This window comes from Lepeophtheirus salmonis, chromosome 5 (genome assembly GCF_016086655.4).
Source record: "Lepeophtheirus salmonis chromosome 5, UVic_Lsal_1.4, whole genome shotgun sequence".
In the NCBI taxonomy this organism is placed as follows: domain Eukaryota; kingdom Metazoa; phylum Arthropoda; class Copepoda; order Siphonostomatoida; family Caligidae; genus Lepeophtheirus; species Lepeophtheirus salmonis.
In genome coordinates this window covers 62,795,445-62,820,626 of record NC_052135.2, presented here as the reverse complement: position 1 = coordinate 62,820,626, position 25,182 = coordinate 62,795,445, and the positions used below count along the sequence as shown (strand labels likewise).

Sequence of the window (25,182 nt, the reverse complement as noted above, 5' to 3'; positions counted from 1 at the left end):
CCACACCTTAAAATTTCATTTACCCCAAAAAAATAGTGTTAGACAAAAGTTTAACCTTTGATACAGTTTATGCACCACCTATTCCATTCTACCTGTGTTTAGTATCGATAAACTCCCAATTTATCAGTCAACCTTTAATGAAGACTTCAGGGGCATCTTCTTCAAATATTTTAGTGATCGAACGCTATCAAAGGCTGGGGATTTGATAAATAGTCTGTATGTCGTTATGGTAAACTCTTTCATAAATCTGAAGGATAAGTGGTTTGGGTACCGAATGGCAAAGTTGTACTTTTTGTGAATAAATGGAGAAAAAAAAAAAAACGCTGGAAGAAGGACTGCGCCAGTTCTGTAAAAATGAGAAGGAAAACTCAAGAAATCTGTTATATTTACTTTTGAAATATATTACATAGAATTGCAACTTATTCATGCATCCACGATTCGTACATGATTGAACCAAAAAAAACCAGTTGGCTGGTTGCCACCAACCCAAGGGCCAAGGATGGATTTAAGATTGAAGCAATAATTTATATGGTGCTGATTATAATGTATGGTGCAAGTTACAAATAAAGGATGACAGTGGCAAGTATAATGATCACAAAATAGTTTAAAAGTCAATCCAAGTATTTTCAAAACTTACCACGTGCATCATACAGATTATAGCTAATTTTAATAGGAGGTTTGGAGAGTAAATTGAAGTTATATATGTTTGTACAATATCTTACACGATTGTTGTGTAAAGGCAAGTTTGTTATAGTCAAATGGTCATATAATTCACGGAAAAACCAATAGTATCTGTCAGTTTTGCTCACAAATCTACTTTCAAAATAATATTCCTAATACGCGACATGCTTATCTTTTAAAAAAATTCTAAGTTTAAATTTAAATTTTTGAATAATTTAATTGTTTTGTTGATTGTTTGTTAGTAATTTGCACATGGAATTTTTTGAGAGCCCATATAAATTGTGTTCTACATCATTTCCTCTCATTACCGGCGCTGGTATGTATTTTCAACGGGCGCATAATTATTTTATGGTGACGTAATCAGATGGCAGGTTGTTGGACTGTTTGACAATTTTGATTTTTTTATAAATGCTGAATCTTTTTTTTTTTGGTATAAGAAAAATGTTTTAGAGTTCAGTTTTTTTTTTTTTTTTTGCAAATTAATAAATTTAAACAAATAGCATTTTTTAATAACAAATTATGGGGTTTCAATTTTTTGATAGTTTTTGGATAAATATGTAAGTTTTTCAAAATTGGGGGAAGGGGCAATGTTCCTTATTGTTCCATTGTGCCAAAAATCATAAAAATGACTCTGGTAAGTTTGCAAAAGACTGGATGAGTTAAACCTTATTTTTGTAATTCTGGAACATGCCATATTTATAATTCAATTAGAATCGTTTTTAAGTTCAAAAATAGTGATCCCTCAAGTATTTATACATGTATTTAAGACAACTTATATTTTTAAATTATTCAAAAATGTACTTACATCTATTTTTCAAGGGCTTCATTATATTTAATCAACTTTCAAAAGGGGTAGATGTTATTATTATTATGGTGAAGTAGGTGGATATATATCCCTCTCAAAGTCAGTTAAATACCGTCTCAGGACGGCAATGATTATGTATACATATATATCGAAGGTAGAATTAAAAGGAGGAGGAAGGGGGGGAAAAGGAACTCTTTTGCTCTTTCCCTTTGTATGCGGCTCTCCTCAAATTCTCCCTTCCTTTTTCGAAACTAAATAGAAAAAAAGGGGGATCAAGATGAAAAAGCTAGTAGTTGTAAAACTGTTGGTTTGTACACATCGAATAATATAAAAGAAGAAATATATTTATTCAAAATATAAGTGGTGTTTAAAAATGTTGTTGGTTGATGTTTTTTAAAGTACATTTTTTAATGTGATTATACAAATATATACATAACGTTTGAAAAAACCAATAAGAAATATTTGTAAAAACCATGGATAGTACTTGGATTATTTTATTCTTAACATGCTGGAAAATTACTTCAGTCTTCTCAGGTAGGAATTAAATATTTATTTTTTGATATATCAAGTCATTTATTTTTCCATTTCTACAATTAATAAATATCCACTCTAAAATTACGAGTTAATTTTTTTCCAAATTAGCTTTTAAAAGTGATAATATATTAATTTTTCAAATAAATGGCAAAATTAATGTGGCCGGTTAACACAAAAGCAAGATACAATAATTCACCTCAAAATTAAGGGTGGATAACATTTGTTTTCTTGTACAAATTTTTGTCAATTTTTATCACCAATTTAGTTAAAATAATCTTTTAGATATGCCGAAAAGTGAAACTAAAAAAAATCGTTAAATTGAAATAATTAAAAATGGATGGATATATAACTTGAAATACCATATTGTAGTGGTCTAATTAATTTTCATTTCTGAAATAAATGTTCCTTATTATAAATAATATTTTGGTGTATCTCAACTTATCCCAGATGTAAATTCATAAATTGAATTTGGAGTTTTTATAGACTTAATTCACTAAAAGTATTTATTTTTAATTTAATAATATAACGTGATAAGTTTTTATGAGGTACACACATTTGCAAGATTTCAAAATATAAATTTTTTAATTTTATAGGTATGGTAGCATTTTTTTGATTAAATAATTTAAATAATTTGCGTAATGTAATAAAAATTGGTAATTTTATTTATTATTAAATTTTTTCAAATACAAAGTCATTTAAATAGTAAAATGATTGTTTAGGCTAGTAAAAAGTTTAAAGTTTTATTTTTTTATGGAAGAAAATTCGTTATTTGACTATAATATTGACTTTTATAGTTTTTAGAGCTTACATCCAGCTAATTTGAAGTAATCTTCAACATTAACAGTTTTTGAAGCAAGTAGCAAGAAAAAAAAATACAATTTGTATTTTGTTGAATTATTTCATTTGTTTAATTTTTAAGGGAACAATTTTCTTGAAAGGGTTAGACGTGTGACTAAGTGTTTAAAATTATTTGTTTGATTGTTTTATAAAAAAAAACTTTTAATAATAGTTTCAATAGATACCAATTGATTAGGTTTCTAAGGGAATTAATTACATCTCCAAATTTCCTGGAAGGCTAGTTAGAGCCTACTAACCACGGAGATTCAAAAATAAGGAATGATAATATGAAAAATACTATGTCATTGAAGGATGAAAATAACCCAGTGGTAATAATAAGTGAGCAATAAACATACATTATACCGATATGTCATACTCTGACGTGTCTAAACGTAGTGAAGAACAATTCAACATATGAAAGAGGGAAGAGAAACCAAAGCAAACAAAAATATTAATGGCAATCCTTTCTGGGAATTCATTACTATGGAGAGATAGTCAAGGAAATACAGATACAGTATTTATTCCCAGCCATCAAGAATATAGCAAAATATTTATGTTCCTTAATGCTGGTTAAAAAAAAAGACTTGAAATGACTGTAAAAACGGTGTCGGGTACATTTTTAATACAACAAAAAGTCTGGTCAACATAATTATTAAATTTAAGCATATTTTTGGCTTAGCTAAATTAAGTAGAGAAGTTGGTTTACAATTAGAGGCTTAAGGAGCTTTGGATAAATTCAAACCTCCATAAAAATTATTGTAAATAATGACTTACAAACAAATGTGGGGATTCTCAAAGAGATTATGAACAGATTGGAGATTTGATTAGATAAATAAAAAGTATCACCAATGGAAAGGACTCTGAGGATGAAGAAGAAAAGGAGATTCTTGAAAATATTGAAAAATTGCTGTTTGAAAAATTGAGAATCAAAATTAGATTAAACAAAAACTCTGATTAATAATTATCGTGACTGGTAAAACATTTACATTATCTTCAAAAATATCATGTATGTTGCTTTAAATGTTTAAAATATGGACTCATTCAAACTATTGGTCAGGCCAAAAAGAACACTGCATATTGGGTGTTTGAAATAGGCTACAGAAGAGAATTGGAACTTCTTATTACAATAAATAGTATTGTAGAAATGGAGGATACTAACAAAATATAATAGCCAGTGGTTATAATCTTGACGATAATTCTACCAAAGAAGAAGTAACAGTTGTCAAATATGTAAAATCTGCCAAATCTACAACTAAGAATAATAAGAATGATTAATGTCTTGAAGATGAAAAAAATCAGAGTACTACAACATTATAAAAAAGTGAAGACCAATCAGGGGCAGCCCTTGGTATATATAATTATAATGCTGAAGAACGACCTTTCAGAGAAAATTAAAAGATAGTATTGATAAATAGATAAGATTGTCCGAGGAAGACCAGTTCCAATACAAAAGTGGGCTTTATAGACACTCACTTGTGGTAACAAGTCTTTTTAAACAATTAATTAAAGTATGGAGTAGTTCGTTACTGTTCTTTCAATAAAGTTTCTTTTCTTTATTCTCTCATCTAAATGGAGCGATATGAATGGATGGAAAAATCATATATGAAAACTGAACAACGTAAATCAGTTTATAAGGTTAAAGACTGAAAAAATAAAGACTACTGTGGAAGACATCATTTGAAAAACACATATGTATTTAATTTGGAAATTAAAGGTATAAAAAATAAGATGAAATTAATCAAAATTAAGAAAAAAATATATTTTTTGTATTCCAATTTTTCTTCCTTGCTATCTTTTGGTTTATTAATTATTAAATAGTTTTTTTTAATTCATGAGCAGATCATCTTATTTTTCTATCTAATACATCAACTTCTATTTATATATATAAATAAATTTTCCAAATAAATAATATATTCAATATTTTCCCTTTTTCCCATTTTTTTAACAAAAAAAATTATTTTCGATTTAAAAATATGTTTAGTATTCAAGTATATAATGATATTTTAATATATATGTACAATATGCATATATTCGAACTTGATGGTTTTTTTTTATTACAGAGAACCTCAAATATTTGTTTATGTTTTTATTCTTAAGCTTTTTTTATAAAGTTTTCCTTCACTCAACTTTTATTTTTAAGCCTCTATTTCATATAGGTACTTATATAATCCGTGGTTCAATTTGATACTATAACTAAATATATATGTTGACAAGAAGTTTTTTAGCTATAATAAATTGACACTTTAACGCCATGCGTATCATATTTGATACATAATTAAAAAAATACAATTACTGCAGCTTCACAATTATTGGCAGAAAAAAACTATTTCTTAATATATAACGAATAAAAACAAATATTATATAATAACCTATAACTCAAAAATCTTGATTTAAAAATTGATCCATTATTGAAGAAAAAAAGATATACATCTTTTTACGAAAAAATGGACAATGATTCAAAATTACAAAGATAAGAAAATTTGGACTGTGTTTTAACATATGGTGAACGAAAAAAGACATAAAAATGATTATATTTATGGATTCTATGCACATATTCCCATAATGCCTAATGATTTAATTTTCCCATACCTATTCATATTTCTCTTTAACATAATGTTTTTGTGTAAGGTACTGCGCCATAAACATACAGTTGCACATATAAAAACTGCAATTAATTTCATTTGTAAGCATTGACCTCCAAAATTTATCGATGGAGTGATTAAGATAATTTACACCACATGTATGCAGTTATCATACAGTATAGACAAATTTATATAAAACAATAACATACTTCATTTAAGTTATCCTATGGACTCCACGAACTAAAATATCCTTGTATCTTGTGTGTATCCTATTTTTTCTGCCCCTCCTATGTAAATTCATAATTTATCAGATTGGTACTTATTTTATTTATTTTTATTTTTCCATCATTGAGATGAACAATTTTTTGGGTAAGTTATTGATTTTTTATGTTTTTTGTGCGTTTTTATTATTTATCTATCACAATGATGAATATGAAAAAAGGATAGGATCTCTTATTCTGTATAGAACATGTCTTGTTTCATAATAACTTATTCATTTAGAATTAATTTATTTTTCACTGTCTAACTAATTTTGTTTCTTTTATTCAACTACTATTTTAGATTATGAATTCACAGACCATGTAACATAACGTGATTAAAAGTATTCAAAAGTGTTGAATAATGTTTTTATTATGTGATTTTTTTAGCTCACGGAGTTGTTATAAAAGAGGAAGATCAACTTTGAAGATTTGTTGTGGGGTTATAATTGTAAGTCCTTATTGGACCCAGAGTATCATTGTGGATAAACATCGGAGTAATTATTGCCTGTGTTCTTATATATTTCATATTTCTCCCCCCTCGTCACAATTATTTCTAACTGATCTAATGAAACGTTATGACAAATATGCGACTCTTTTACAAAACATTCCCAAACATGCCCAAAATAACCTGATTCCCCTCACGTATTATAATATACGTTAAAAGCTCAATGTGCGTAGGTTGGATAATCTATACTCAATCCCTCCTAGAGAAGAAAATATACATTCATAGATTAGATAGAGCAATTGCAATACTAAAGTGTAACTCTATCTGAACGATTAAAGGAACATAAAAAAAATTAAATAATTTTTTATATTGCTAAAGTATCCATTACTCAAGGTAGGATTTGAAAGAAAGTAACAACGGATAATAATGATAAAGAACAACTAAAAAGTTATTTACCGAGTGGAGAGGGATTTAATACGTATAAAATGGGACTATTTACGTTTACTTCAAGATCTCCGACTTATAGAATGATTACGTTTAACTCTATACTCATAATTCATGTACAAGTACGAACAAATAAGTTAATTTAGTATGATACTACAAGTTATAATTAAAAGTACAAAAAAAGTTCACTCTACCAAACTCTTATTTAAATTTATTTTTAATGACATAAGAGTTTAATGGATGATTTTTTTTCTTTAAAAATACACGTTATTTTATATTCTATACATATATATGGCCCTATATATTGTTTAATTGTCTTAAAAATCCTTTTTTTTTCCTGGTGGAGTAAATTTGAATAAGGCGGAAATAAGGACCCTAACCTCTTTATTCCCCTCCTCCCCCCTTTTTATTTATATATGTGGAGTATGAATATTTATCTCACAAAGAAAGATACTTCAATATACATAAATATCTTTTAGTATGTTGAATATCATATTAAATTCTTCTCTTTTGAAATATACAAGAATAAACTAGTGGTAAAAGTCATTCTTATCTCAAATATACTCATACCTATATATAATGTAGATTGTATATACTGTATAAAAATACTTTTAAAAATTAACATTTGATTAAAATACTACTATTTTCTAATCACAAAACTTTGACAAATATGTGGATTATTGTCGTTTAACACTTGACTGCCAGATGAACAGAATTAAGTAAGATATTAAAAATTAATTGAATTGTATTTAATAGTTTCAATAATCATCCCTATAAATAATGTACAAATTTGATTCAGATTAGAAGCCTGTAAATATGTTTTCATTATCCATAAATTTAATTTGTTAGTTTGTTCAGTTGTTCATGTTAGATATTTTTTGGTGAACTGTTCATTTTCTTTGTCAAATAACATTGGACTCAGGTTTTAGATATATCTATAAAACGATTAATTTTTAATAAACAATCCTTTTTATATATAAAAAAAAAAGTTTTAATATTTTTATAATTCTTAGAGAACAAAAATTAAGATGACTTGAAGATTTTTCTGGAATCTTTCACCCTCATATATATATTGGTATAAATGTATCTTCTCGCTTATTTTTGGGGCTTAAATTGGTTCTTCATTTACTTGAATCCCATTGTAATTCCTGGTTTAAATGGAATGAGGACATTTGAATTCAATTAGGATGTATAAAATTCATATTTAATTAATGTTGTTTCTTATTGATAAATTTCAATAGTTTTTACCGGTGTGCTTTAGATGAGATAAAAGGGGAAGAAATAACACCAACAAATACATTTTGTGTAACACAGTTAGTGCTGCTACTATAACTTTTATAAATTTTGTGACTCTTAAAGGTCTAAGAGTCATAAATATACAACCTACTATGTTTTTTTAGCAAACGTTACTATAACCAATCCCAAATTGACTAATTATATTCATGTTCTAATTCGTGGCAAAAGCAAATATTAATAGAGTGAAGAGTATTTATTTATATTTCATATCCAAAACGTTTAATACAATTAACAATAACAGTTTTTATGACGTTGGTTCACATGATGAAACGATTTATTGAATAAAAATTTACGTTATATTCATATATATATATTAACAATCCACCTATTTTTATCCAGTTACATATGTAATTTAAACATTTTTAGAATTCACAGTACTTTCTAAAATAAGAGTTTCATTCAATTTAAAGGCTTTAAATTAGTAGTATTGTGTGTTGATATTTCGTTAACTTGAGTCAGTAGTTTGGCGGCTGAAGGCCCCAACCCTCCCTGCAAATAAAGTAAAATAATGGTATAAAGACAATTTTGAGCACTTTTGTGATTTAATCTTTTCCCATAGATCTGATCTTAACCCCCTGGCAGCAAACATAATTAAAATTAAAAAAAGACAACATAGGTGATTTTCTTTAAATTTACATTGTTAACACTTCATTTGTCTATTTCCTTTTTTTATTGAGTCATATTTTCTACAGCTTTAGCTACTTATATAAATAAATACGGGGTAGTTTAGGTAAATCTGGTACATTTTTTACTACATTTTCAACTATAATGAAAGCATTTAACTCGGTTATTTTAATTTTTACATGAGAGGTTGAGAGTTAGATTAAAGTTAGTTGAGCAACTTTTAATTCAAAACAAGTGTTCACGATGGACCATAATCGAATTAGCTTGCGTGGGAAAAAGCTAGTATCCAAAGATCGCAGCCTATGACGTTTACAACCACTGGAAGAAGTAGAGGGTATATTAGAAAAAAAGCCCACAAGTCCCTGAGTGATAACAAACACACTCCCTTATTCTTCATAGGCTTATAATTGTCTATGAAGGCATCCCCAGGTACTCTAATGGCTGTTCTTGCCATAAAGCGCAAAGTAAGTCGTGCAACAGTCTCCAAGGCCATAAACACTTATGTAAGTATGAAGTCATACCGTCTTTACAAAACATGTATCTTTACAGACAAAGGGAAGGCCACCTGGGCTGCCCACGGAAGAAAACTACTGGACCATATGAAGTCCCATCGTTGACAAATAATCTTTTATTTGATTACAATGAACTGTTGACAACTCCACCAACATCAAAAACGGAAGATGGTTTGCCACAGAGAGTAAAAATATTATCTACTCCTTTAAAACCAAGTTTCCAGCTAGCACCATGCCCCTTGGGGTCCTTGGGAGAAACGTCAGTAGCCATCTTTGTTGAGCCAAAAGAGAGGGTAGGTGCCGACAGGTACTATTAACTCCTATTTGACCAAGTTATACCTTGGATGAAAGCTGAGGCCAATGGTGTAGAGTTTCTGTTTCAATAAGACTGGGTCCCTCTCACAAGATCTGCAATACTAAAAACTTGTTGAAAAAAGAGAAAATGCCATTTTGGGACCCCAAAACTCGGCCTCTAACTCCCCTGATCTACGTTTTGGGATGACTTCTTTTACAGGGAGTTAGAGAGGAAGGTCTCTGCTAATTCCAACATTAGTATCGACTCCTTAAAGGGCTCTTTCCTCAATTACTGGGGCAAGTCTCCCCCCTGGATGTGGTCAAGGCCTGCAAATCCTATTATTAAAACTATTAAAAAAAAATCTCAAATCTCTTTTTGCTTCTCTTATTCATCAGGATGCAGTCAAAGGACTCCAGATTTACCTGAACAACCCTGAATATAGCGTAAGAAAAGGAAACAATATAACTTTGTTGTTTTTTGAAATTAAATCGAACTTAGTCTTTTATTATTTGATTTTCAATTTATGAGAGTGGTTTCCATCTAGTTCAATCAATCGACGATATAGATAAAGAAGGAAAAACACCCATAAACTTTAATATTTATATATACCTACCTAGATAAAGTGTATGTATATTTGATATAGGTACAGATGAATATACTTACATACGTTCATATTACACTTTATATTAGATAATGCTGTATACTCAGAGGCAAAGGTATGTATGTATCATATATCCTAGGATATGTATTACTTATTTCTACATTTGTTGAATCTTAATTATTACAGTAATTGTTATCTGTACTCTTTAAAATTATTTTTGTGATTAAATAGTTGATTTTTTTGAAGAAGAACTGATGCAACGAATAAAAGTTAGCTGCATCATTTCTGGGTGCCTGATAAACTTTCACTCCCTTAGGAACATTTTCATTGTTTCTGGAGCAAGGTACACAATTTTTCTCTAAGGATTCCTCGTTTGAAAGATCGAGTATGCAGTTACACAGCAGACATTCTTAAGTGTTTCTACAATATTATACTATATCCTTAAATGTTTTAATAAGTCGATACCTGATAATGAGGATCGAATATACACTTGTGTTTTTGATTGTCTGTTTTAGAATACATTATTTTCGTATTTTATGTACTCACATTTTTTAGTGGTAGACTTTAATTTATTTTGCAATATCTGTAAAACATAATTTTTAATATTGAGAGGTTGAACTTTGATCTAGAGGGTTAATTTTGAACTAATACGTTAATTTAGAATTAATTTTATTACAAACCATCGAGAGGTATTTTTTTTTATCTTTATTTGGTTATATCAACACTTTCAAAAAAAAAAAATATTTGAAAAAAATGAAGAAAAATTAAGGTTCAATATGTGTAAAAACTTTTGTTTGCAAAAAATCATAGTGTTTCTTTCTAAATTTTAGCTTTATCAAAAAATACTCCCTTTGCGGCTATAACTGCTTTACAGAATTTTGGAATTATTGTTGTTTGTTTTCAGGATAGACATGTGTGATATCATCCCAAGCATTCTTCAAAATTTTGAAAAATAAATAGCAATTCAAAGCCAGAGAGACTCAAGATAGATTCAACACTGGCTGAATTCAGACCATAGCGGAAAAGTTAGGAATTCTCCTATTCCACAGATAAGATTGACAAATGATCAACGTGGAGCAACAGGGATATTTAAAAAGTGGTATCGATTTAAAATAATAAAGTATATTATCATTCAAAACAACTCCAGACACAGACAAAATAATGGACATCGGTATGGTAAATTTCAATGTCATCAAAAGCTGGCAGAAAAAATCTCAGACTGACAACTCCGTCTTAAACTTTTGAGATAGGAAAACCTCAAGTAAATTTTGCAACTCTACAAATCGAAACTCTTTGATTCTTAGAGATCACGTTAGGATCCAAGATACAAAAACAAAGATGTGAGACATACGTGGAGTAATTACTAACATTAGGGAGGATGCTAGATCCTACTTTGTTAATGTGGAAGGAAAGAAAAGAAAATAGACGCTTGGTAAATACGTTTCAACCAGAAGGTCCATAAAATGACTTACATATTAGTATTACATAATTATCCGTCAGTCTTGTATATTTATATTTTGTGAAGTGTATTAATATTATGTACTAATAATGTTAATATATTATGTGGTTTTTTTTTTGTCGTTTTGGTGAAGATGTGAGGTCATCGTATAAAAATATTAAAACCTGTATGTATAAATAATATTTGATTGTTTCTTTGTATAGAATGTATTTATATCAGCATCAATACAATCGTCTAACAGTATAAACGTCGTAAGTTGCTAATTTAACATAATTGTACTCAAAATTTCAAAGAAGTACATTGACTTGACCCCACCACTTTAGTATAATGAATTGATATTGAAACCAGTAAATACAGTGTCATTATGTTATTTGAAAAAATCATCCATCGATAACGTCAACTGTTCAAACTTATGGCATAGAAACTTTTTTATAACATAAAAACAGAAAAATACCATTCTTCTCGTCATCAAAATTTATTTTGAAAATGTAAAGAATTATCAATACCTACTTAGATATTTTGCCAGCGTTCCTTGGGACATTATGAAATTATAATTAAAAAATAACTCTTCTGCATAATAAAGAATTATTCGCTGGTTGGTTTTATGAGTATAAGTATACTTATATTTAAACATTATTATTTCATGCACTATGGAAGTAGTTGTTTTATTCTGGGTCAGACGCCAAACTCGCAGAAACTTCCTAATATCCCAAATACGACCCTGATATCAGTTTGTACAGTGAAGTAGCAGACCTTAAAGCACCAAGAAACCCTTCCACTACGCTAAAATACACCCCCGTCAACGGGATGTTCAAGTGAACTGCTGGGACAGAAGCAAGTTAAATTTATCCGCCGCCCCTTCCTGAGCATCAAGAAACCATCCTAATATGCTAGGCTCTCAGGTTGTGCAGGTGAAATATTGGATTTCAAGGCAGTTTAAATTTCATTACCACCACATTTCCATTGGTTTGGCCTTGATTGAAAAACAAACACATTTACACTCAGAATTTCATATTTAAGAGATTGATTTTTTTTAATGGTTTTACTTTTTCCGTATATCAAACATTTATGGCTATTTGACCCATCCCAGAAATTTAAGTATAACGACCTATATAAACATAATTATGTTTATAAAATTTTAGGAAGTTTATACTGATGATGTTTAGAAAATGTTTTAGGAAATTCTCTTTTTTGTAAAAGACACAAAATGTTTTTGTGGGAGTTGACACATCCCATAACCAATCAATATTAAGAGAAAACTAATTGTATACATTCCATTTATGATAAATTATTAATTATTTGTCACATGCATTCATCATAATAGGGTTTTGTCAAGCATCAGAGAAAACCTTTCATATTTTTTGTTTTGTTTTATTTAATACTTACTTTTTTTTTGTAGTATAATAGAAAAAATAATATGTGATATACTTTTTTGTTTAAAAAAAAACAAACAAGAAAATACATAATCTTAGTGTTCCAGCTTATATTTTATGTATTTTTTTGTCATGTCAACCAGAGTTATGACATTATGAAAAAAAGGGAGGGGGGAGAAATATGTATATATGTAAGCTTGCTACACTTTTTGTTGACTTCTTTAAGATTTAATAAAGAAAGCCGTCAGTTTTTTATATTGTATCCAAAGGACTAATAAGTTAATTTAATTATACATTCGATTTGCTATATTTGTTCCTTGTTAGTACTTTGAATGTTGATTTGTTAAACTCAAAATATGTCTAAATAAGCTGTGAAGATATTATGAAGAGGCGTAGATCAGAGGACAATGTGTCATTGAGGTTTTGAGGATTATGATCATTTTGAAGTGATTCAACAACTTGGTTGTCAAGGTGTCCAAGATACAGAACGATGGAGAAGAGCTATCCATGAAAGGAAGAAGTGAACTCCTTGAAATCGATAAATAAACTCGCCAACAACTTATTTCTTACTGTTATCACCATAGGGGCCGTGAAGGGTGATTTGGGATTGTCTTCATAAACAAGGACCCCACGCCTACTTGTTACAGAGGCTATGGAGGCCAGGAAGCACAAAAAGGTAAAGAGGCAAAGAGATGTGGCCTCTTCCTCGCCAAATTTTACACTGCTGGACTTTACTGTGTGGGCATTTTTGAAAGGGAAACCGAAAAAACTCAAAACCAAAATGTGGATTCACTGAAACTAGTCATACTGGATACCCGGGACAACTTATCTAAGGATTTTGTAATCAACTCAATTTATATGAAAAGTTAAAGCAGACAAAAAACATATCCTACAACTAAAAAAAGTTGTTGTAAAAATTGACGTAATTAGTTAATTATTAACTTATTTTGGGCCTACCTATTTGGAAGGAAATATTCAAGGGTTTAATTAGGAACACATCGTAAAACCAAGTAAGGGGTTTCCTTTAATTTAAAAGTATATTAAGTCATAAAATTAAATTCGCTTATCCATGCAGTGAAAATGTAAAAGTAAAGATTAAGATATACTGTGTAGATTACAATATGGTACATACACATAAATTAAACTATGAAAAGAAAGTGACAGGTATTTATATGCCTAAAAATAATCATTAATCATTACACATTTATAATGTAAATATGAAAAACAAGGGTCAAAGTTTCATACATTGAAGTAAAGCTATTTCCTATAAATTGAATTCCAATTCATTGACTTTTTCATTTTTGCAACATTTTGATTCAAAATAGTATATTATTTTGTTTAAAATATATATTTTTATATTTGTTTTAGAAATAAAATGTGGTCAAATTCCCAATTTTGATTGTCTTGGGAAAAAAATATTATTTATTCTTAATTACTATGATTTATTATATACTTACCAAAGATCAGTTATATATTGTAGTTTTACGTTTATTTAAAAAAAGGTAGAAAGCGAGGCTAGTTGATTCACTTCCATTTTCTAGCAAGTTAACACGACTTCTGCTACATCATTTGAAATCTGTGTAAGGTTACTGATGATGAGTTCACAAACATATGAGCTCTAACTAATATCCTAAAATTGGGCTCTGAGAGTAATTTTAAGTTATTCTTAAGTTATTATTTAGCCCTTTGTTAGTGAGCTGGAATATTATACACCCCATGTTACTTTAAAATGCTTTTCATTCCTTTAAAGTTTTACTATATCACAAATTCTTATCAGTATGATCCTGAAACGTTAAATCTGAATAAAAACTATTCCTTTTTTATCTTGATAATGCCTTGTTGAAGACTTATTAATATATCAGACATTTTTAATTGAGGATTAGTTAATTCAACTATTTTGCTTCAAATTTTATTTTATTTGTTGGATTTCAATTTTATCAATTTAATTTTTTGATAATAGCCATAATATATGATTTATTCCTTATAGATGGATATATTTTTCCTTGTCGTATTAAGTTTATGCAATAATTTTTAGCAAATTAGATTATATTGGTGAGTTCTAAATGGATGAAATAGCCAAAAAAATGATAGACATTTTAATGGTGTAATTTTTATAATCTTACAGCTGTTTATAATACAATTAACTAAATTTCATTTTTGTGGCTTTTTTTTTACCCATTTCACCAGCTGTGTTATAAAAATGATGTACACTAACGAAGGGTTGGTTCAAATATTATCTATTTGATTATTTTTTTACAAACAACTGTTCCTCTGGTTCTGTTTTTCATATTATTTGTGTTTGTAGTGAAAAATGAAAGGTTGTTAGCGTATTTTATGTAATTATTTCTAAGATATTCCTTTTATTTATGGCTAAAGTGATACATTTTTTGAATACTTAAATTACATAATGTTTTTAATGCACAGTTTATTTTAATTAAGATAATATATGTAAATTAACTTGAAAGAAGCATATTCATCGTTGGTGTATGCATTGCATATGTACAATACATTTGTATAAATTACATTAAATATGAGAATTCTGAGAGTATAAATTGGATGGTGTAAATGAGTAAACGAGTAACAGCATCAATTATTTTAAATTAAATATAGTACATATATTATACGTGTGGCAAGTTATTTGTTTAACACTCCCTTCGTTCAAACAGAATTACTAAACAAAAGTTTTTTTTTTTTTTCATAATTCAACCATAATCATTAGTCTTAATTATACATATATTTTTATCCAATTCAAATGATAATACATATTTCATATAATCATTCAAATTAATAAATATTATGGTGTATAAATATAATAAATTCTATAAAAAAATTACTAAAGCATATTTCAAATAATATAAATATATTATGCTTTTTATAAATATATATCATCGATATAAACCATGACTTCAGAGTCTTACATAAACAATCTGAGCACTTTGAATTTTAAATTTCAACAAGATATAATGAATCAATTAGAGATATTCTTTGCAACGGATGAGATGGCTTTCTTTCATGCTGGTGTCAAGGTGCCTTTTAACCTCACAAAGTTCTTTGGACCTACTTTTTTGATAGCTCTCTGGACATTCTGGTGTGAAACACTGAGATATCTTGGATGGGCCATCATGGACTTCAGTGGATTGGCCTGGGCTGTTAGTAACTTTTTGCTAATGAATATAAATGTTTGTCAAATTTTGAAAGCAAACATTGGTGAGTTATTTAAAAATAATTAAATCTACTTTGAGCTCATTATGGATTTATTTCGTGATGATGATTTAATGTCTGAATTTTAACTTTTAAGATTTATTATGTCATTTATTTCTTTCCATTTAGCAATACCTATAATTATTATATTAAAATTATGGCATTGAATTAACCCTGTATAAAGTATAAAACCTTTATCGTTTATTTCGTTGATGATTTAATAATATTTAAGATTTGCCCTCAATAAAAAAAACAAAAATATGAGTTACTAATTAGAGAACTGTAAAAGTTAATTATTGTATTTTAGTATATGGCTCAGTCTCTTAGAATCATAATATAATTTAGTAACTTCTAGCAAAATGTTATTTTACTAAAATTGCCTGCGTACAGAATATATCAGCTATTAAAGTACTTAGGATTTTTATTCACTCCAGAGACTGTAATATCTTGTTTGTATCAAATTTTTTAGCCATCTTCTAGGCAATTCCTTATTCTATTATATATTCCTTTGTTCCATTTTTCTTTGAATTGGTACTTCGTCTTCTGAGTTATTAACAAATTCTGAAATTAATTATCGAAGTTTCAAAGAAAACTTTTTATGGGTTCTTATTATTTATCTACTCCAACGATAAATATTAAAGAAGGAGATGAAAGAAAAACAGTGAGTGTTGCTTTATTTTGTAAAGAACATGTCTTGTTTGATAGTAGTTTATTATTTTGAAAGTAATATATTCTTTTTCTTTCCACTTACTTTTTCAGATTATGAATTCATAGACTGTATAAAACATGATAGCATTCAATTCGATCACTGATACCTAGAGTAACATACGTAACAACTAATAATAGCAATTGCCTATCTAAATTATAATATTGCTTAAATATATCAATTGTAATGTGGGGCAATTAAACACTCAAGAAAACAAAAAAAGTATAGGTGTTAGGATTTGTAAGGAGATAATTGAAGGTTATTTGGATGATTTTTCAACCGTAGGAGATAAAAAAAATTAGTCAACCTATATTAACTTTAACTTTGGTCTTATTTTATTTATTTTGGTTGAGATATAAATATTGACTGCTTTGGGAGTTGGAGCATTTTGCTTTCTAATGAAGTTCATAAGGTTATCTTAAACTAACATACCGGAAGGGTAATAAACATTTACATACATATCAAGCTGTCATTAAATATTTGTTTTCCAAAAGGGCCGAAACCTTAGTGACTAACTGTTTAAATAGATGTTATTAGCTGTTTCATTTATTTGGCAGCAAATATTTAATGGCAGCTCGATAATCGATTTTGTCATTTTGTCACTCAAACAACTGTTACATAGTGTCAGTCCTAATTTCTTCAGTCCAGTCCATTATTAGGACCGATCCTATCAGTCATTAAGACTGTCAGTACTATAACCGATTTAAAAAAGAAGAAATAGAGTTGATTGACGTCATTCAGCACCAAAGTTCACTCGGTATATTTATACAAAAGTTTATTTTTTCTTGAATTGACATACTTAAGCTAAATATAATTATATCTTAACTATAATTTCGTGTTGGATGGTCCATGAACAATTAAGAAGCATTGTTTAAAATATTAAAAGTGTATTCAACAATACAAACAAAAATATTTCATACTCTTACTTATATAATTGAAATTCGTACCTGTTCGAACAGTATGTTCAAACAAGACAGGAATAATTAATTACGGTACATAAAACCATATATTATTATATACAAAGTATGTATGTATATTACTTCTTTTTACATTTATTTTTCCCCCTCTTTACTCTTCTTAATGACTAATGTTAACATAATTTGACAATAAGCATTAAACATTATTATCTATGCGGATATAATATAATTTGTTTGTTCTATTTCTTGTTGGTGAATGTATGAACTTAACTGTAAGTACGAGTATTTTCTTTACAAATACGTATAATGTCTTTTATTGCAAAAAGTATCCGTATATAATGTTGTAAATTCAGGGGTTGAGTATGTAAATGGTGCTAGGCAAATACATTTCCTGTCTTTTCATTCCTAGTAATTTTGTTCCCAGCAATTCCATTTCTTGAAAAATGTATCCACATACATTTCATCTCTATTTTTAGTAGGGATATTTTGTGACGTCTCACAATTTATGTTTCTAAACTAGTTACTAGTTTTTTGTAACGCTGTATAAGGGGAGGCCAAATGAACTTACTTATTGTTTCAGTAAATTTGAATTATACTCAGAGAAAAGAAATAGAAGAAGGGATTGTGTTGATAAACATAAAGGACGACTGATAAACGATAGCCCATAGCAGGTGAAGATAAATGACAGGATTCACTTCCATCTCCCAAGGTACCAATATACACATATTCATTTCCTACTTGCTATAAAAGATATTCATAATGACGTCATATCTTAACCATAAACAACATAAAGTATCCTATCCATTACTGAATTTCTCCATTGCAGACAGTCTAGCCTTCCCTGTACAGCACGACAAAAAACTACCAACTAGTTTACAAATATATACCGTATGGCATCACTAAATATCCCGCTTCAAAATATAAGATGTCGGGAGATGAATTTTAGATGGAATAAATTTACTTAAAATCAAATTACTAGGTATAAAAAGACATGGAATGAAGTTACTGAGAATAAAGTTATTAGGAATGAAAAGAAATGGAATGAATTTATTTGAAATGCTATTCCCGGTGCCGATATGTAAGAGTTCGACTTGTCTAGATAATATTAATTATTTTTTTAGTACCTCGTTTTTTTCTTTCTCTTTCGCTTTTTTTTTAATTTTGGGAGATAAAGTTCAAAAATCTTCCATTTTTTAAACTTTTCTCCCAAATTCACAATTTTATTATTAAATTATTAAAAATCAGTTAAGGACATTATAATAAACTAAAAACAAAGCAATACTAAAACAAATGAATTTGAAATATTAGAAGTGTTTCCACTTTTTCAATGGGTTGATGTTGAGTTTTCTTAAAAAAATATTATTTAAATCTATATTTCATGGACTTTCTCTGGATAATATTATTGAATAAACAATATATTTTTATATTCATCATTTTATTTGCCATTAGGTATATGTTTAAACGATATTTTACCACTTCTATATCTATCTTATGCCCATTCGTATTTACTCCCAAGTATCAGCTTTTTTTAAATACAGAGTAAATTCCTCCCAATCGTTGCTTTTCTTTCCATCTCGAACGAGGCCCAAAAGGAACGTCCTTTTTCTTTAGTAGAATTACAATACATGCAAACACATAATCTTTTTTCCCAAACAAATGGAGTTTACTTTGTCTTTTCTTGCCTTCTTATATGTTATCAAGAAAGGGTTTTGTAATATATATGCAGGATTTGACAGTTTTACACTCCATCTTTGTTAAATTTTTAAATATATGTATAAGGTTATATTATTCTTGTTATTCAAAAAGGTTCCTTCATTGATACAAATGAAGAAATATAAGGTTTGGACCTTGTTAATCAATGTTATACCTAAAGAAGACAAAATGCAAGCATTACAATATAAAATATAACGTTTTTCTCATTTATATGATAAACACTCAATTTATGAATTTTTTTTAATGATAACTGTTGAAAGATTATTTATTTCATTTTATATTCCAAGTGCCAACTTTTTTATTCTTCAATTTGTATCAAATTCCCTCAACATTTCACCAATCAAAAACTCTTTTGATAACTTGTTGAATGTAAATAAGTATATGTAGATCGATTCTAAATACATGAAAAGAGAAGCATTGCGTATTGTTTATTTTAAAACAAAAATAAAAAATTCTTATTTCTACGTATTGGTAAAATATTTTTTTTTAAATAGAACCTACAATGGACGGGAAAATAGGATATACCGTGTGCGGCAAAAGAATATTTAAACTTTATTTTTGATTTATAAATCAAGCTATTTGTGAATGTTGTAAAATTGTTTTGGTCAAATACAAAAAATAAACAAAAATGAAAAGAAACAAAATAATAATTTGATCTTCGTAAGTGTCTTAGAAGCCGAAAAATGTCATCTGAACATGACCAACGAATTTTGGTCCGGGCACTATTGGATGCTGACAAGCAACCAACGGAGAATAAGCTGTTAAGTTGGGTTCAGACCAACTACCCGGACATGAACGTGGTGTTCCAGCAGGATCTTGCACCTGCATAAACGTCCAAAGAGGCCCAGAAGTGGTTGGAAGACAACTTGTCTTTCTGGCCAAAGAAAATGTGGCACCCCTACTCACCATATGTCAACCCATTGGACTTGACTTTTTGTGTACATGTTCAGTCCAAGCCCTGCATCGTTCTTCACCCAAGTATCAACAACTCCAAGGAAACTGTCAACCAGTACTACTTGCTGAAATACATATTAACAAAGTTGTAGATTGAAAGCGTAAATATTTTTTCGCCGAGTCCGGTATGTACGTTACATAAACCACTAATAGTTTAATATCCTAATATACGAATGGCTAGACATAAGAGCTGGAATTTGAGCAATTTTTTAAATTTCCATACGAGTTTTTTATAGATAAAAGATGGTCGAAACTAGGCGATGGGATGGGAGAGCCATTTCAAATGCTGTTTTTTAAAGTTATTTTCTATATGAGATTTTTTTTTTACTTACTTGCTCCGAATAAAAACTAATTAATATCGTTTGTCGTTGTATTATGGACTTATAAATAGAATTAAGAGTCTGCGAATGATAAGGAACATATCTCCAACATTTTTAAAATTGGGAGAAAAATAAAATATTTTTTTTAGTTTAAATGCGTTTAACTTTAAAATCTGTGGATCTATTCAAATCAAATTTTTACTTGGAATTTTTCAAAATGTATTCCTTGAACTTTTATCTTACAATTTGAAGTTGCCCAGGGATGGTGCTTGGGATGTCCAGTAATGAGGACGACGCTATACTCCCGCATGTGGCACAAATCGTGATTTTATTAGATAAATATGTTCTATATATGTTTAAAAATATTTCCTAAAAAGTAATAGGATTAAATTAATGTTAGAACTGTTTTGGTTTATTAGAAAATACACTATATTTGTGCTATGAATATCCCACGCATCCTCTATAAAGAAGGGATTCTAGTCACTTTCCTATGGTTCAAATATCTTCTTATCATTCCTACTCATTGCTCTATCAAAATAACTCATATGTCACTTAAAATATTGATTATACTCTCAATACTCAAGTCAATCATTATAGATAAGCTTATGGATCATTTTTATTTTATGACAAGACAATTCAATTTTATTATAATATACCTGTTTAAAAAATAATTGTACTTTTTTCCTTTCTTTTAATCATAAAATAAATGAGATATATGTAATATTCATATAATAATTTCAAATGAATACGTTTTTGACAAGTGATTGAAGGCTTTTTATTTTTTTGAATTAAACACTTTAATATATAAAATGAACAACCATAAATTTATTTATATAAAAAATCATATAATACAAAGAAAAACTCCTTCTTCCAAATCCTCTAATACTCCCATGGTGAATACAATAATGAGCTTATATGTACTCGTATATACAAAGCTTTTTTATAGCAAAGATAAGTTGACTTTCAGGCTTAATTTAATAAATATGTAATGTACATTGCATAATTGTAAATATTTTTAGTTGGATAATTTTTTTATAAGATTGAGTTTCAAATATATGGATGTATACAAACATAGTTATATATTTTCATAGAGGATAAAAAAATCTTCAAACTTATTTGCTGAGACAGCAAATTAGTAAGATCCATATAAAAACTTTTAAAACTTGATATTTGTGTTCTTATTTATGAATATAAGTAAATCATTTCATGCCAAAATGACAAAATGACAAAAAAAGGACATTTAGCCATTCCAGAATTTGATAACTTTTGTTTGTCATGTAAAAAAAATATGTGTGTAATTTTTTTATTATAAATAAATTCCTTCTATAGTCTAAATTGTTTAAACATTGCAATGGACATTGATTGACAATTATCTTTTTTTATATATAAAAAATATCTATGAAACCAAATACATTTAATGAATAGGCAAAACTTTTGTTTTTTCACTGCAGGGACATAAACATGAATTATATCATCTGCAAAAAGTAAATAAAATACCCCATGTCACACATGCATAGGGAAGATATACTTCAGATGGAAGGAAGCTGATTGTGTGGTTAAAGTTTGATAATATTTAAAAAGAATATATTTATACTTATCTGATAGATAGTTGAAAAGTATAAAAAGATAAGCATTAACTTGTCTAAGATAAAGACTAATATAAATATAAGTAATTTTTTATAGTATGTTCAATTTTTGAAATACTTTATACTAACAAAAAAATGGTGTTAAAATAAAAAAACTTGATTGTTATTGAAATTATACTGGAAGTTGTAGAATTTTTAAATGTCATTAAATAAAGCAACAAAACGTGTCTGTTTGTATGAAGATAATTTATTGAACATGATCTTTTTTTCGCAAGATATTCATCCTGAAATTCCACAGATGTCGTTAATTTATCATTTTCCTATGCAAAGTATGCAATTTTGTCTTACATTGGCAAAAATCACCTATTTAATATTAATTTAAAACGATGATTTTAAGTAAATTGATTGTAAGTTTTAGAGCACGAAAGTTTAATAAGCGTATCTTCCGTATCAGAAAACAAATGATTAGTAGAGTCGGCAATAGGGGTGTATCCGGTTATATTTTTGTGAAGCACTATCTTCAGGAAAATAATTTTTAAATGTTTCAAAAGATATTTGTAAAAAATATTTACAATCATCATTATTTAAATTTTATTACATCTCAAAGTATTGCCAATTTAAATTATTATCTTCTTTTTTTTGGAAATCCTCTCGTGACCACCTCATTGGGAACCACTGTCATAAGGGGTCGAGCTAACATTTTTTTTCATACATTAAAGCTTATGTAACTATTAATAATTATCTGTTTTTCTGATAGTAGAAGGCCTTTTGTAGAATTCATATGTAACATTAAATAAAAACATTTTTAAAGTACAAAACTTTTGATGATAGCTCATTCTTTTCTTTATAGTATTCTATGATATACCATAGGTATAGTTCCATAATTTAATGTGCATAGTTAATATGGTAGAAGTAATACATATGGATAAATACTCTGTATGATTCATAACCCTTCTTTTCCGATGAATTAATTACATTACCTAATAGAATACATATTTCTATACAAAGTACATATGTTTAAAGGTTGTAGCTACTCCTAACATGAGCTTTCATGCCTTTTAACGCCTCTCACTCTTTGTTTGATATTCTCATAAACAGCAGAAGTTCACATACATACTTGTTTTTAATATGTATAAAACACATATTTATATGTATATTTAAGCACATACCTACCTTTATTTGCTCCCTACAAAAAAAAACCTTCTTTCTTCTCTATTTTTCTTCACAAAATTATAGTTTTATGGTCATGCTAATCATATATACTTATTAATGGGAAAAGGGTATTTATGTGTTGGGTATTCCCTTGTAGCAGTTGGTCCTTGCTACAATGTACTAGAATAATAACACCCTTTGGATTAATTTATAAATGCCAATTATTTATAGCAGAGATATAAAAATTTAGACTTGACCATATAAAGCCATATGTAGAACAGTGTGTACTGCAAAATAAGGAACATCCTTACAGAGAAACTCAATGTTATAAGAGCTGAATGCTATCCAAAGTTTTTGAACAACTTGAAGCACAATGGGGCTTTAAAAGCCATTGAAAAAAAGCTAGAGTGATCGCCAAAGCCCCGGCTGAAGTTCTGCAAATTTTGAAGCCCAAAAAATCTTGCCGGAGTTATGGCTTTTGGAGCATTGGCCAGCGATAGTTTCTTAATTTTACCACATTTTATCGAGGCTGGAATAAGATTAACACAGTTGAATACCTACATATCCAGGAAGACGTGAATGTGGACAATGTGGTACTTATGCAATACTCTGGTCTGCGCCATGCATCTAAGACAACTCAATCATTCCTATGTGTGAGGGTCCTGTTTATTATGAAGGCTGAAATCTGCCCGATGCAAAAATCCAAATTTGAACATTTTCGATTACTATTTGTACGATACCCTTAAACAACAAGTCAAAGAAAACTCCTTAAGTAGTGTTAGCTCCCTAAACAATCACCAAGAACTGCGAAATGATACCAACTGATCATGTAATCAAGGCTGTAGGTTTATTCAAGCCAAGGATCATAAGCTTTATTGAAGCTGGATGAAGTCACATCGAATGCATCAAGAAAAAAGATTACTTGCAACAACTTCACAAATTATCATTTGATTGGATATATAAATAAATATTATAGATTATCGAATATAATTTTCCAATTTAACTGCAAGGTTGCGGGTTCCAACTTTGGTTAAGTAGAAATAACACTCTTGCATTTGTTAAATTTGTTTCAGGTTCCAAATACCAATAATAATGTATTCGTTTTGGATTATAATTTTTCCTGAGTCTTTGAATTGTTTATATAATTTTTTATTTTTTTCTCAAATACTGAATGGATGTAGATAAAAATATTTCATGGATAGATCATTAAAAAGGATACATTTCTGGCATATATCCTTTTAGAAATTTAATTACAAGTTACCTTTTTTTTATCTACTATATATTAAAATGATTTTATTATAAATGAATGAAATAAAATATAAATTTAACCCTCCGTTAGTGAACATCCTTTTTATAAGATAAAAATTGAATCCAAAAAATAAAACATAATTAAATAAACGATTAACAGTTCAACGGTTATAATAATTACATCATTCAAATTTTGTATCAGTTTTTAAACTTTTTCATCCATTTTTAACTGAAACATTGTTAAAAGTACTTTTATGAAAAATTTGTAATTGTGGAAAAAGAAATCCTTATTTGAAAATAATCTTAACAAAATGAGTTTGGGGTTGTATTGGATATGATTTTTTATTCTTTTAGTATAAACATTAATTATTATTTTCAAATCAAATGAAATACTTATAATTTTGGGCAAATTTTAGGCATAAATTTAGTACCCATTAATTTTGAAAAAGTTGTGTTTATTATATAAAGTGATCCTAATGAAAACTCACTAACCCTCGATTTCAAAATACTAATTATATGAATAAATTATATTCAATGCATTTACAAGATTAATAAAATATTACATATAATCAAATTGAATGTTTTAGGTTGATACTTAAAAGTATACACGATAAAATATTAATTTTAATGAATATGA

The 25,182-nt window shown here is 28.2% G+C and overlaps 1 protein-coding gene across 1 annotated transcript in view; it reads left to right on the top strand.

The window, feature by feature from the left end:
* Positions 1–1,774: 1,774 nt before the first annotated feature.
* LOC121117601 (neural cell adhesion molecule 2) overlaps positions 1,775–25,182 on the top strand; it is a 434,435-nt gene continuing 411,027 nt past the window's right edge. The window contains exon 1 of the mRNA XM_071888883.1: positions 1,775–2,020. Coding sequence (XP_071744984.1) covers positions 1,960–2,020 — 61 coding nt within the window. The 5' untranslated portion in view covers positions 1,775–1,959. The remainder of the gene's footprint in view (positions 2,021–25,182) is intronic.